Source organism: Miniopterus schreibersii (assembly GCF_964146895.1).
Source record: "Miniopterus schreibersii genome assembly, chromosome: 13".
In the NCBI taxonomy this organism is placed as follows: Eukaryota; Metazoa; Chordata; class Mammalia; order Chiroptera; family Miniopteridae; genus Miniopterus; species Miniopterus schreibersii.
In genome coordinates this window covers 935,420-950,026 of record NC_138113.1, presented here as the reverse complement: position 1 = coordinate 950,026, position 14,607 = coordinate 935,420, and the positions used below count along the sequence as shown (strand labels likewise).

The following is a 14,607-nucleotide window of genomic DNA, read 5'->3' as shown; positions in this document are numbered from 1 at the left end:
GGGAGTCCTCAGATATGGAAGGCCAACTGTATGCATTGATCTAGGCCATTTTACATAGGAAACCTGAGCATCCATTGATTTTGGTATCTGCAGGGGATCTTGGAACCAATTCCCCATGGATACAGAGGGACAACTCAAGTTTTTTGGGAGTCAAAAGTTATATGTGGATATTTGACTGTGAAGGGAGGGAGGTCAGCGTCCCTAAACCCTGCATTGTTCAAGGGCCAACTGAGCTATACAAGCTCATATCTTTTTTATTCAGCTGTGGGTGGACACTTAGGTTGTTTTCATCTTTTTTTTTTTTTTTAATATATCTTTATTGATTTCAGAGAGAGGAAGGGAGAGGGAGAGACAGAAACATCAATGATGAGAGAGTCATTGATCGGCTGCCTCCTGCACGCCCCAACTGGGGATCGAGCCTGCAACCCCAGCATGTGCCCTGACCAGGAATGGAACCGAGTCCTCCTGGATCCCGGGTCGATTCTCGTCTGCTGAGCCACGCCCGGCCGGGCTATTTTCATCTTTTGACTGGTGTGAATAAGGGTACAATAAACACGGGGTGCAGATATCTCTGAGACAGTGATTCCCCCCCCCTTTGGACCAAAGAGTGTGATTGCTGGATAATATGGTAGTTTTATTTTTAATTTTTGTGGGAATCTCCACAGTTTTCCATAGTGGCTGTACCAACTTATATTCCCATTAACAGTGCACGAGCATTCCCTCTTCTCCAGTCCTGCCAGCACTTGCTACCTTTTGACTTTTTGATAATAGCAGCCCTACCTGGTTTGAGGTGATACCTCATTGTGGTTTTGATTTGCATTTCCCTGATGATGAGTGATGCTGAGCATCTTTTCATATGCCTGTTCCAGACTCAACCGTTTGTCGTGAAAATAGATGACGGGTAGAGAGAGAAGTTAATTAACCGCACAAATGGAGGAGAGAGGCATGGTCCTGTAAAACATTGGAGCCCAAGTTAATGAAGGGAGTGCTGCAATGGCTTTTTGGGACTGCATGCAATGTAATTTCTGTCTGCCAAGGGTGTTCGATGAGATAAGGGTCTGAAGGTCTGCGCTGGTTCTTACTAATTGCTATTCCTGCTAAATGTTAAAATGTAGAACAGTATTTTGCAGACACAGCTGTAACCAGGTGAAGTTGACAGGAGCCCAAAGGGATAGGTTTAGCCAACCGCCAAGAAGAAGTCAACACGTAATTAACCAAATAGTGTATATAAACAGTGGCTAAGCATCCCTTTGGGGAGACAAGGCTTTGACGGGAATTCTTTCTCCTTTACTTGCTGTGAGTAAATAAAACTACCTAAGTACAACTATATCTCATTCATTTTTTTAATTTTTTAAAAATATATCTTTATTGATTTCAGAGAGAAGAAAGGAGAGGGAGAGAGAGAGACAGAAACATCAATGATGAGAGAGTCATCGATCAAGCCCACAACCCGGCATGTGCCCTGACCGGGAATCGAACCCTGGTCGCCTGGATCCCAGGTCGACGCTCAACCGCTGAGCCATGCCCGGCCAGGCTCTCGTTTATTTTTAAAAAATGTTTTTATTGATTTTTAGAGAGAGAGGAAGGGAGAGATAGAAACATCCATCAGGTGCCTCCTGCACGGCCCCCACTGGGGATGGAACCTAGAACTGGGGCATGTGCCCTCACAGGGAATTGAACCTGCGACCTCTTGGTGCACGGGTCTCTGCTCAACCACTGAGCCACACCAGCTGGGCCCATATCTCATTGCTGAATAGAACCCCTTGAGTTCGGTAACAAGGGCACGCCCTAAGGTCAAGGCAAGCACTTTGGGAGCACTGCCTAGGAGGGGCAACCGCTCGACCATGACAGGCCTTGGAGACCCAGAGGAGCCCAGGGTCTTCCCAGCTGACTCCCATTCACTGTCAGACGCAGGCTCCACGGTCACCCCAGCGCCGGGGATGCGCTCCTTTTCCCCAGGCCACCCACGCTGCTGGGCGCCTGGGGATGAATTAGCAAGGCCCTGACTTTATCCCTGGGCCCGGCCTAACCGAGTCTGGCAGACCTGCCACGCATCCTGGCTCCCCCGCGCATCCTGCCTCCCCCGCGCGCCCTGGCTCCCCACGCATCCTGGCTCCCCCGCGCGGCGGCTCATCCGTGATGGAAGTAGATTCTTTAGTCTTAAAGTTGGGGCCAAGGACTTCACGACAGTGGACGGAAAGCACAGGTCCGCGCGCGGGGAAGGTACCAGGGACCCCCGAGAACGGTGTCACCGCCCCAGCCCAGCGGCACAGGGAGGGTTGAGCGCCGGGCTTCCAGCCGGAGACTCCCGGGCGGCCCCTAGCGGCGAGGTGGGGGAGCGCGCTCAGGCGAGGCCCCGCCCCCAGCGGTGCGCGGGCTCCGCCTCCCGCACGCCAGGGCTCACCGCCTCCGCCCAGCCCCTCCCAGCTGAGTCCTTTCTCCCGGAGCCCGGATGCGAGCCAAGTGCGCACGCGCAAGAGCCGGCCGCCCCAGCTCGGCGCCGAGCCCTTCCCTCCCTGGACCCGTCGCGGAGGGAGCCCGGATGGGAGCCAGTTGCGCGTGCGCATCGGCCGGGAGCTGCCGCCATTGGCCGCCGGCGCGGAGCGTCTCGATGACGCGAGGGGAAGACACCGGAAGTGGGCCCTACGGCGGCCGCGGTGGGCCGGAAGCGTCCGGTTTCGGCGCCGCCGGGCGGCCGGGGATGAATGGACGCTGAGCGGCGGGCGCGCCGGCTCGCGGGACTCGCCTGAAGCGAGGGGGCGGCCGCGTCATGGAGGACGACGCGCCGGTCATCTACGGGCTGGAGTTCCAGGTGGGTCCCCAGAGGCCCCGCGGCGCCCCGGGTTTGCGGGGCGAGCCGGCGGGCCCCCGCTTCCCTGTCCGCCGGGCGGGCGGCTGCGCGGCCGACGGAGCCGCGGGTCCAGGACCGGCCGCCCCGCCGCCCCGGGCGCGGCTCTGGCCCCACTGCCCCCGCCGGCCCGCGCCCGCGCCCGGGCTCCTGGAGGCGGCTCTGGTTCCTACCCGGTTGGTGCTGGCAGTTAGTCTCCATCGGGGCGGACCCGCTCCCCGCTGCCCGCTCCCCGCGTGCAGGCGGCTTCCGCGCCCCCGCGCCCCAGCCCCGCCTTGCCCTGCTTTCTGCCCGGGCGGCTGCAGGCGGGCACCTGCGGGGCGGGGCGGGGGCCCGCGGCCTGCCCACCGCGGGCACCTCCCGCCGGGGCTGCCTAGTAACTGGGTCTCCAGCAGCCGCCTCAGGACCCGGCGGCTGGGTGTCTGAGGTCCCTGAGATGTCATTGCCCGGGCGTCGGACATTTCATCCGAGTGTCTTCTGTCCTAAGAGAGGGAGCTGGTTTTTGAGCGCGTTCCCCTTGGACAGCCCACGGGCCGTGCCTTTCTGGAACCTGAAGGACGTTACTGCGGGAGCCTAAACACCAGGGCAAGTGGGCCGGGCGGCCGATCGGCTGGCCCAGCGTCCTCCCGACACCCCGAGGCGCGGGTCCGACCCGGGCAGGGCACCTGCAGGAGTCAGCCACTGACGGCAAACCCGTGTCTCTGTGTGTCTCCGTCTCTCACTCTCCTTTCCTCTCTCTAAAATCAATCAATCAAAAAGAACCCCCCAAACTAAAAACAGAACAGGAAGTCACCGTGGATGCCGATTGCCAGTGATGGTCAAGCTTACCTGGAGAACGGGGAACAGCGCAGGTTCGAAGGCGGGGATCTGGTGGTTGGCCTTTGGCTGGGGGTCCCGAGGGAACTCTGTGCTCTCAGCTCATGCCGAGGGTCTGGTTTTGTGCCTCCTGCCAGGAGGAGACCTGGCCGCACATTCCGATGGTCCCTCCCCGCCGTCCCCTTGACCCTCAGCGCCTGCATGCCCTCTTACTGCCTCGGTTTGCTCAGGGCTGACGGCAGGTGAGAGCAGCTCTGTGAAGAAGAGGCTGTGGCTTTCCTTTGGGAAACTGGGCAAGACCCATGGAACTATAATAACATCAACCAAGCATACAGGTATCTCACTGCGTTTCCGTAATAGAAGGAGACTGGACTAGGCCGGGGTCGGGGCTGCCCTTCCACTCTGGAAGCTGTGTGGCTGGCTGGGTCAGTGGCCCTCCTTGGCCCTCAGTGTCCCCTCCGTGCGGGATACTGTGACGCATCCCATCTTCCTGCTGCTTCCTCGAGTTGTGAGGATGGACCAGGGGCATTTTTGGTGGCCTATTGTACTATAAAATTTCAATCTTACTACATCAGGGTGATTGGAACTCCTCAAAACCGTCATTATGACTAGACTTAGAAGGTCATTTTATCTTCACTTAATCAGAGAGGCGGAATTACTGACATGGGTAGAGCCCTGTCACCAAAATGGCCATTACTGTAATTCTGCCCAGTAATGTAATAGAAAGACCTTACACTAAACTTTTATGAGATTTCACTGTACTTTTTAAAGATGCAGTTTAGAATTTTTATAGGAATGATTTTTTCCTCTTTGATTAAAAAGATGTTGTCTGTGTGAGAAGAACAGGTAGTTTCAGGTTCTCGTTGCTTTTCTAAGATTGGAAACTTTACTCTGAGGCACGTGCTCTGTTCAGACCTTTATTTTGCATGTTTCCCTTTGCTCCCCTCCAGGGGTGTGGTTCTCAGCTCTGAGCTGCTTTAGGGTGAAGCAGGCTGGGAGCTGGTTCATCGCCGTCCCCCGTAGCGCCTGCATCCCTGCTCTGCCCTCCATGCAGCCTGATGGCCGCCAGTACAGTTCACTTCTTCTTGGTTTTCTTCTACTTTACGGTGGCGGCATTTAATCCTGCCTCCTGTCTGAAGTCGAGCGGTCGGGGTTTTTTCTTTCAGGAATGGCCTGGACCGTTCCTCATGAGTCCTTTTTCTCTAAGCCAGGAGTGTTTGAGTTGGACAGAGTTCAGAAGGTCTGTGGATTTGCTGATGTACATAGAATTCTGTGTACCTCTATGCACAGTTTTGGCAGAAAATCTATAGGTTCATAAAGAATTTATCAGCTTTGCAAAGAGGTCTAAGACTCCAAAAATTGTCCACCTACGTTTTGCCAAGGAGGGAACAGGCACACTGACAGTGGAGCCTGAAAGCACTTTAAAGTAGTCGGGCTGGATGAAATGGATTTTGTTCCCCAAACGTCTAATAATTGAATACTGCTTTAGACATGTCTCCTGGTTGCCCTGAAGTGTATTTTAGTAGTTGACGTTTCTGTGCCACTGACACTTTTTTTAAAAAAATCTATTTTTATTGATTTCAGAGAGAGGAAGGGAGAGGGAGATAGAAACATCAATGATGAGAGAGTCATTGATCAGCTGCCTCCTGAATGCCCCTTGCTTGGGGATTGAGCCTGAAACCCTGGCACGTGCCCTCACCGAGAATTGAACCGTGACCTCCTGGTTCATAGGTTGATGCTCAATCGCTGAGGCACACAGGTTGGGCGCCACTGATGCTTTTGAGGAAGTGTGGGAACTTGTGATACAGTCCCATTTTCTGTTGTTTCCACACCTTTTATGGTAGAGACTGGTTGTTTGCCCCAGACTAAGTGGTCAGGACAACTGTTACACTCTCCTTCTTACCATTGTGAAAAGAATGAATCAAGGCTTTGAGAACATGTAGGAACTCGATGTGCTGGAGGAAGTGGGGTGTTAGGCCTGTTTCTAGCTGTAGTGGGAGGAAGGGTGTAGACAGGGCTCATTCAGTGGATGGTTGGTTTCCCGATGCTGTGACAATCTGCTCCAACGCTGAGGCTTCGGAGAACAGCACTTTGTTGCCCTATGGCTGTGTAGCTCTGTCGCAGGTCTTCCTGTTGCCTTCTGCAGACTTGGTTTAAAACCCCTGCTGTGTCATTGCTGGAGCCACTGTCTGCTGCGTTGTTGGAGAAGCATTTGTTTAGCCTATCGCTGCCCAAAATTATGATTTTATTAGAACAATTTACATCTTTATTGCTTCATTTTCACGCCCACCTACAGTTGTTTCCATGTACACATTTGGAGTGGGAGGGCAGTGACCGTGTTTGCCGCTGTCTGTGAAGCCCAGTGTGGTAAATGTGTGCACTCTCCTTCTCCCTGCAGGCTCGTGCTCTCACCCCTCAGACTGCAGAGACAGATGCCATCCGGTTTCTGGTCGGGACGCAATCTCTTAAATATGACAACCAGGTAACTGTTTCTGACAAACATACACGTGGTAATGACTAAATTTGTTCTTACTCGTGTAACCGTCTTGCTCTTGATTTTTCAAGCAACGTTTGAGAAAGTTAATGCCACAGAAACAAAATGAAACTTCCACTGGGATTTCAATACCCAGCTGTAGGTACTGGTTGAGTTCAGTAATCTAAACTTATCCCATGTGGCATTATTGCCATCGTTTTTGTGGTCATATAGGATTTACTGTGTACGTGACTGAGAAGCAGCCTGAGGTCCATGGTCAGCATCAGCCCTTCTCCCTGGCAGTGCTGACCTCTCTTTGCTCACAGCACTCTCTCTGCCTGCGCCTGGATGAGGCCACAGTCTGCTCTCAGTGTAGAGCTCTAGGCTGTCGCCACCAGCTAACCCAGGTGGACATACAGGAGGGCACCCGTGTGCTGTTCTGGCCACTTTAGAGGAAAGAATGTTGGCTACTTGTGAGATCAGGGTTCACTTCATGGCTTGACACTGACTGTGACCTTGAGCAAATGGACTAACCTTGCTGGACTTCATCTCCTCACTGCCAGAGGTGAAGCTGTGGGTGCCTGTCCCTGGAGGGGCCCATGATGTAGTGAGGACCAGCACTGTCCTCGACCCTGGGAAACGCACATGGGCATGTCTGATGGCACAGGGCCTCCGCCCAGCTGCCATTGTCACACGGGGACATGGCACTCAGGTGTCAGAGGAGTTCTGTCTTCAGCTTCAGTTTTAGGGTAAGAAGTATGTAACTATTTGGAAGCCTCATCCACGTGCTCCAGCACGCGGAGGCTGCTGAGTTCTTTGCTGGCAGAGCCTCTGTCTCTTTCTCGTTTCCTTCATACTCCTCACTGAGCTGCTAATTAAGGCTGTCGGCAGGCTCCAGTTCCATTTCTAGCCAGGGTGGAGTTCAAGGACAGGTCTCCTGGCTTCCTTTCCCTCTTCCACATGCAGAGGTCTTTGTACGTGGATTCAAGTGACAGGTATGAGGAGTGTTCTGACATGGTGGTGTCTCCCATACTGTTCTGGGAACAGTGTGACATTGTTGGAACAGTCGTTCATTCGTTCTTTCAGCAAGTGCTTGTCTAGTGCGTTAGCAGGGCCCTTGGTTCCTCTCGCTGTGCGACGTGCTGGGTACACAGAAATGAACAGGTGTGTTCTTGCTCAGAGCTGAGCCCTTGGTGAGATAATGAGGTCGATGTGCAGACACTGCATGGTGTTGTGACAGGGGTGTGCAAAGTGTCATGTGACCCAGGAGAAGTGGTACTTGTTTCTGTTGTCTGGCATTGGACCCAGCACCACAGAGAAGGTGGCTTTTTGACTGAGGCCTTCAGGCCAGGGTGAAATGTTTCTCACTTGCCATTGGCCCTGTTTTCTTAATCCTGTGACTCAGTCCTCGGAGGGAGCCCTGGGGAGGAGGGAGGAGGGAGGGGGAAGCCAGACTCACCTGCTTTGCTCCCTGTGCTGCTGGAAACAGCCCTCACGGGCCACATGTGTGTTTCCTCTCACACAACACAGGCATCCCTCTCAATGAGACATATGTGCTTCCTCATGTGACACATGTGGTCCTTCTACATGTGATACATGTGTTTCTCTCACACACGACACACATTCTGTGCACACACATCTTCTTCTCCCCACATGGGACTCACATGTTTCCTCCCACATGTGACATGCATGTTCTCCTCGTACATGGCTAGTGTTGTTCTCATATGTGATGCACATGGTTGCTCATATGAAACATTCTTTCACATGTGACATGTGTTTCCACCCATACGTGATGTGTTTGCAGGGGCCCTGTTAGTGGGACTGTCTCAGGCGCTGGCGTGCGTCCTGTGGTGGGTGGTGACTGCCCCTGTGGAGGGGAGACCTGGGAGGCATGAGCACAGTACTCGCTGCCCTGCTACTCTCTGCAGAAGGGCTCCCTGTTCCTGTCTCCCAGCAGTGTTGTTCTAACGTGATTGTCAAGTGCATGGTGATAATGGATTGTCTCTAGACCTCTGTCTCCTGTAACCGCTCCCTGAGCTGCTTCTCTCCAGTGAGGGGCCTGGAGCTGCTGCTGCTGCTCCTGTGACAGTCACCGTAGCCGTGTTGTTTGTGTAGTTCTCTAGCAGCCAGGTGTCGAACACACGCTGTGGGGTGCACCTGGAGCGGGCACGAGCCAGGTGCTGGTATAGAGGTCAATAATGTGGGTGCTGGCCTCCAGGGGCCCCAGTTGACTGAGGCCAGAAAGGTAAACACACAGGCTTCCAGGACAGAGGTGAGAGCTGAGAGCAGCTTCAGGACACCTCTGACCCCAGGGTCAAGGTTGGGGCCAGGTCAGGTCATTCCCACACCTGCTACCTCAATGGATGGAACCTCAGTGGGTCAGTGGTGTTGACCTCCTTTCTAAACAGATGAGGAAGTTGGCTCTAAGCAGTCACATGGTTTATCCAAGGTGACCTAGCTGGAATGTGGGAGAATTGTGACTAAGACGCTCTGTCCAGCCCCCCCCCACCCCCACGCAGACAGGGCGCTGTGCTGAGACACATGTCCCAAGGCCAGGATAGCTGGCTCAAGCCCAGTCAGCCCCCGGCAGGTAGTGACAGCTCCAGGTTGGCTGTGCTGCTGTGGAGCTGTGACAATAGACTCTCATCTCCTCTAGTTGCTCTGAAGCCCCGCCTTTTGTGCACAGCTCTCCAGGCTTTCCTGGGAGCGAGGGCTGCCGGCTGGCTTTAATGGCCCCCGGCTTTGCCTCAGGCCATCAGCTCCTCCTAGGCAGCCATCAATTCCCTAGAAAGTGCCTGGCACCACTGGAATCATTACTACTTAATTCAGTTGCACTATCTTTCTGAAATTTTAGCTGTCACAGTTGCTGGCCTGTCTTTGTCGAAGGAAGCTCTTTGTGTTCTGTGTCCTTTGTTTTGCACAGGGCTCCACGTGGGCAAGGCGAGCATTTCTGAGTCTGTCCTCTCAGAGTTCTCCTTCTTGAGGAGGGTGGGATGTTTTTCTTGAGGGTGTGTACATGTTGATCGTGGGGTAAGCTTGGCAGAGGCTGGGAACCAGGCTTTCAGGTTGGAGGGGTTTGTTGGCCTCTGCGTTTGCTTTCCCCCAGGTTTCACTGCATATTGCTGACCCCTATTTCTTATGCAGATGGGAGTGAATGCCAGGCTGGCAAAGTCGAGGCTTGTGACTTGCCCTCTCTCAACACAGCCCTGATGGTGACAGTCCTCAGGGGAGTGACAACACAGCTGGCTGCTCTTCCTCTTAGCTCTTTCCCTGTATATTTATTTTCTTTTTTTTAAAAAAAATATATTTTTATATATCTTTATTGATTTCAGAGAGAGGAAAGAGGGAGAGAGAGAGATAGGAACATCAATGATGAGAGAGTCATTGATCGGCTGCAGCCCACAACCCGGGCATGTGCCCTGACCGGGAATCGAACCCCGATCGCCTGGATCCTAGGTCCACACTCAACCGCTGAGCCACTCCTGGCCGGGCTATTTATTTTCTTTTTAACTTGTAAGCTCCAGTGTTGTGTTTGCATTTTGATTAAGGATGGCTTTGTCACAGGGTGCCCCTTTGCCGGCAAGTCTGGTCCTTGGCCAGCCTTGTTAGAATAATCAGATTCCCGGGCCCCATGTCAGATTAACTGACCCTCTATTTCTACCCCCCCTTTTGCCCCCTCCTCCCCATTCCTTTAATGAGATAGGAATTTATTGCCCTGTGTCATGGAAGCATCTTGAGAAGCCCTGTTTTGGGTGAGGCTGGACTCAGCGGCTCTGCAGTGTTGCTAGAACCCCATTGCTCTCATTTATATATTTTTCTAGATGGTCTGCTGAATTTAGGGACTCTATTATGTTCTCTCCATCCCTCAAGTTCAATGTCTAAGACTTACTGCTCAAGAAGCTCTCTGGGATTTGCCCAAATGGACTAAGCCTCTTCTGTTTCAAGAACCGCCCTTGCTGGGCACTCTGAGGCTGTGGGATGTGGGTCTTTTTCTAGGCTGCCGAGTACACACTGGGATCGTGGACAAGGGTGTGAACGTACCAGGACTGACTTGCTCCAGCAAAGAGTATAGTCCAGACAGGGAATGGTGGCTATTCTATGGGCGTGATAAGATGTTTGATCATACATAACTCTTTTACTTATCATTAAAGTCTCAGATGAAGGACCAGCTTATGTTTTTACAACACAGGGATCTTAGAAATCTAGTTTCCTAAATTTACAAGTGCTGCAGCAAGAGCCCAGAAAGAGTGACTCACCCAGTGTCACACAGCTCAGAGGTGGTGGAATCAGAGCTGGAACCCTGGCTTCCTGATCCTGCGTCATATGCACATCCATGATTATTTTCTTAGTAAAAGCTTATTTTTTAAATAAATATTTTATCTTTCTCATTGACTTGGGTATTGATAGAGCTAAAGTGAAAATCATTTTAATTCCTCCAAAAATTATCTAGAAACATGGAGACAGCATGTGTAACTTTTCATTTAGTGGCTAAAATGCAATATTATTATAATTAATGTCGCAGGATCAGAGTGTTGACAACTGTTGGACACATTTTTTAAAAAAAGTTTGAGGTGTGCTAGTGTATAGTCCCGTCTCTGTCCTTCCCCCCTCAATCGTGGGTGACACGTGTCATGCCCATCTCGGAGTGGGCAGAGCTGGTCAGTCCCAGGCCCAGGGAGGCAACAAGACCCACCCTTCCCCCTCCCCACAGCCATCCAGCAGGTCCCAGAGGCTCTTGGCCGATTTGCACAACCCTGGATGACTGGCCCTGACATCAGCTGTGGCATGACTGAGCCACTTGGGGACAGAGCTCTGGTGTCTGGTTAGGACCAGGTATGATGGGGCCGTGTAATGTAGTTGCATCTTAAGAACATGGAGATTGCATGTTTGCCTCTTGAGAGGACTGCAGTAAGCTGAATGTATGGAACTATGTACTGTTATAACACTCAAAGGTGCTGAAGATGCCTTCGGTTTTTTGTGTCGCTGTTCTATTAAGTGAAGCCCTGAGTGCTCTCTTTGTGTTTGTAGATCCACATCATAGATTTTGACGACGAAAATAACATCATAAACAAAAATGTCCTCCTCCACCAAGTGGGTGAGATCTGGCACATCAGCGCCAGCCCTGCAGACAAGGGCGTGCTGGCCACCTGCTACAACAAGAGTAAGTACTGTGCTCAGCTTTTTGAGCCCGGCCAGAGAATCACCCTGTGAGGCTGCTGTTGTATCGCTCATGGATTAGGGCATGATTGATAGGATCTGCGATCAGTGAGGGCGCTGCAGATGGGGGAATGAGGAATAGCTTCCCAAGTCCAAGACTTGGGCCTGGAATCCTAGCTGTTCCTAGAACTGTTACCCCTCAGGGTAGGTAGGAGCAATGTCCTGGAACGATGGACGTGGGCTCCTCCCATGTTAATTAGCTTTGCCTCTTTTGAGGCAGCAGGGCTGGCGTCTTTCCTGCTACCTGTGTGAGTGTGATAACAGTGAAAAGGTGAGGGCAGCCAGGACCGTTCAGTGCTCTGCTCACCATGCCTCGCACACAGGTGAGTGTGTTCCTGTCTGGTATGCTGCTCCCAGGCTCGCTCGCCGGTCCTGGGGCCTTTCACCTGTGGCCAGTCCAAACATCTGTGACACACGTCTTCCAAGTTCTCCTTTCTCCATCATTGCCAATAACTTGTGTTCAAGTTCTGCCTTCAGGGAAAGATCTCACACCTTCTCTCGTTTTCTGTTGTCACATGGGCCAGAATAGAGCCTTGTGGCTTTTGCTTGTAGTTTCTAAAATGTCTCCTTCACTTGTCCAGGGAGCCAGAATGCACATTAGCATCCTACACTCTTTAGATGCTTGTCACTTGTTCTACCCAATCTTTCCTTTCGTGCCTCGCTTCAAAATACGAACCTGTAGGTATCGTCTCCCTCCTGCCCATCAGTGTGGTCACCAGGACTCCCGTTCCCAGGATCCCAGGATCACACTCTGCTTCCGTGGAATTCCGCACGCGTTTCCTTCTACTTCATCCCCACACCCCTTGTTCAAAAAATACTTTTCTTCTTCAGGGCAAAATAATTATTTTCTGAAAAGTCTTTCTGCCTTAGGTTTTCTGTGTTTTATTCTTAGCTTTTAGTTGCCACATCCCATTGACTGGGAGCAGCGTCCTGGGAGCCACCTGACGATCCCTTTCCCCCTCCGCCATCAGTGTCGGGGGAGACGCTGCGGGAGAGGCCAAGAGGCCGTTCCTTTTTCTTCTTTTTTTTTTCCTCCTCACCCGAGAATATTTTTTCCTTTGTTTTTCAGAGAGACTAGAAGGGAGAGAGAGAGAAACATTGATGGGTTGCCTCCCACACGCATCCCAACCAGGGCCAGGACTAAGCCTGCAACCGAGGCACGTGCCCTTGACAGGAATCGAACCTGGGACCCTTCAGAGCGTGGGCCGATGCTCTAGCCAATAAGCCACACTGGTCAGGGCTGTTCCTCTCTGCTTTGTCACCTTTGAGGAAAGTCACTTCTGATGGCCTGGGGCATCTGCCCTCAATCTTCCCATAGCGTATGTGGGATGGAAACATACCTATGTACTTGTGTGTGTAAGTAGCTATTGTGTTTAATAACTGAGAATGAGCGTTAACTGGTTTATCACGTAAGTGCCCCCTCGTACCTGGTGTGGATGGTTTGTGGGATGTACCCTGACAGCAATGCATTCCATACTCCTTGTGAAGTCTGCCGTCCCTGCACGTGGTGTGGCCGAGGTCCCCACCCACCGCTGGCTGGCATTGCGCCTCTCCTTGCCTTCTGCCTGTGTCCACCCCACCCTCCTTTTAAGAGAAGGTGGCTGCCTTCCATGGTTGGAGGTAATAGGAAGATTCTACATGTGCAAATAAGTGTAGATGGTCCTCTTCCAGAAAAGTGACCTTCAGACTCTTCTGACCAGTCTCCCTTTTGACTAACTTGAGGTCAGCGACCTTAATTTCATCTCCAGAATACCTTCCCCTCTACCTGTAACACAGCAGGCATGGAGTGATACCCGCTACCTGCATCACATTCTGTTGGTTAGGAGCAGGCCATCGGTCCTGCGTGAGCTTGAGAGGAGGGGATTGCAAAAGGTGTGACCACTGGGGACATGTGTCTGAGCAGCAGCACCTGCACCCCAGCGAGCCCTGTCCCTCACCTGTGCAGACATAGTTGCCGTTGCTCGGAATTTCGGCCTCCCTCTACCAGGCCTTTTAGTGAAAACCAGAATTGCACCTGGCCCTTCTCATCTTCTGGGAATGTTCCTGGGTTCCTGGTCTCATGCTTTCACGTGGGCTGGTCCACGGCTCTGTGCAGGTGTTATCATGGGTCCCCATGCTCATCATGGGTGTGAGCTTGTATGCACTGCAGAGATGCTAGAGTTTCACTGTTATATAAACAGTTCCTTTTTTTTCTGAATTAGAGTGTGCCTGTTCACACCATTATGTCTCTCTGTTTTGTGCTGTGTGCCTGTTGTGTATGCCCACCTGTTGTTCTTTCCATGTGTGTCATGTGTATCTGTTGCATGTGTTTTGTGTGTGTCTGTCTTACCTGTCCGTGTGTGTCTGTCACATGTATATTGTGTGCATGCCTGTCTGTTGTGTGTGCATGTTGTGTGTCTTGCCTGTCGTGTGTGATGTATATTGTGTGTGCTTGTGTATATAATCAGTTATGTGTTTCGTGTGTGTATCTGTTATGTGTCTGTTGTGTGTGCATGTGGTGTGTCTGTTGTGCATATGTGTTGTGTCTGTCTGTCTGTTGTGTGAGTGCACATGTGGTGGCTGACTGTACCCAGTGGCCCCCTCTTGGGCAGCAGGGGGCACCAGTGTCCTCTCTGCACCTCTTCACTAGTCCTTCCCACAGCTCTTCCCCGCCCCCGTGGGCTGTGTCCTTTGCCTGCTGCAGGAAAAGCTTTCCTGCACTTCTCAGGCATTTCTCTAAGTACTGTCACCAACAGGAGGACCTTGCTGGAAAAGCACATGGCAGAATTGGCTCACTCCTGGCCTCTCCCTGAGGTGATGCAGGGGGATGGGCATGCCTACCTTGGTGGTCTGGGTGTCAGTTCCCTAACCCCACACTCCAGGCTCCTCGGGGACTCGCTCAGCCGCAGGCCCCCATGTGACGGGAGCACACTGGACCCCCAGGTGGTGGGCAAGGACTGGCTAGCCGGTCTTTGGATGTCTCCCACATGAGGGTGGGATTCATGCCCCCCCCCCCCTTGTTTGGATCAGTCAGACTGTTGGGAGCACACAGTAACGGGAGGAGCCAGTACCCCCGGGCTTGTGTGAGGACTGCGGAACATGACCCGGGGTGATGTGGGGGCTTACTTCCGCTCCTGGGAAGTAAGTGAGTGAGCATGGCCGTGTTCATCCTGCTCCTCGGGCCCCTGCCCTCATCAGGAACCTGCTGGGGATGTTCCGAGCCCTCTTGGCTCCAGGTGCCACCTTCATGTTCTTTCAGGCTTCATGTGTCACC

General features: G+C 52.6%; 1 protein-coding gene across 2 annotated transcripts in view; it reads left to right on the top strand.

The window, feature by feature from the left end:
* Positions 1-2,613: 2,613 nt before the first annotated feature.
* The window catches only part of EIPR1 (EARP complex and GARP complex interacting protein 1), a 48,759-nt gene continuing 36,765 nt past the window's right edge, over positions 2,614-14,607 (top strand). The window contains exons 1-3 of one of the 2 annotated variants that reach the window (XM_081156393.1): positions 2,614-2,812; positions 6,063-6,146; positions 11,166-11,298. In XM_081156393.1, the coding sequence (XP_081012519.1) occupies positions 2,771-2,812; positions 6,063-6,146; positions 11,166-11,298 (259 nt within the window). In that variant the 5' untranslated portion in view covers positions 2,614-2,770. The remainder of the gene's footprint in view (positions 2,813-6,062; positions 6,147-11,165; positions 11,299-14,607) is intronic. The other variant, XM_081156394.1, reaches the window with a different exon arrangement.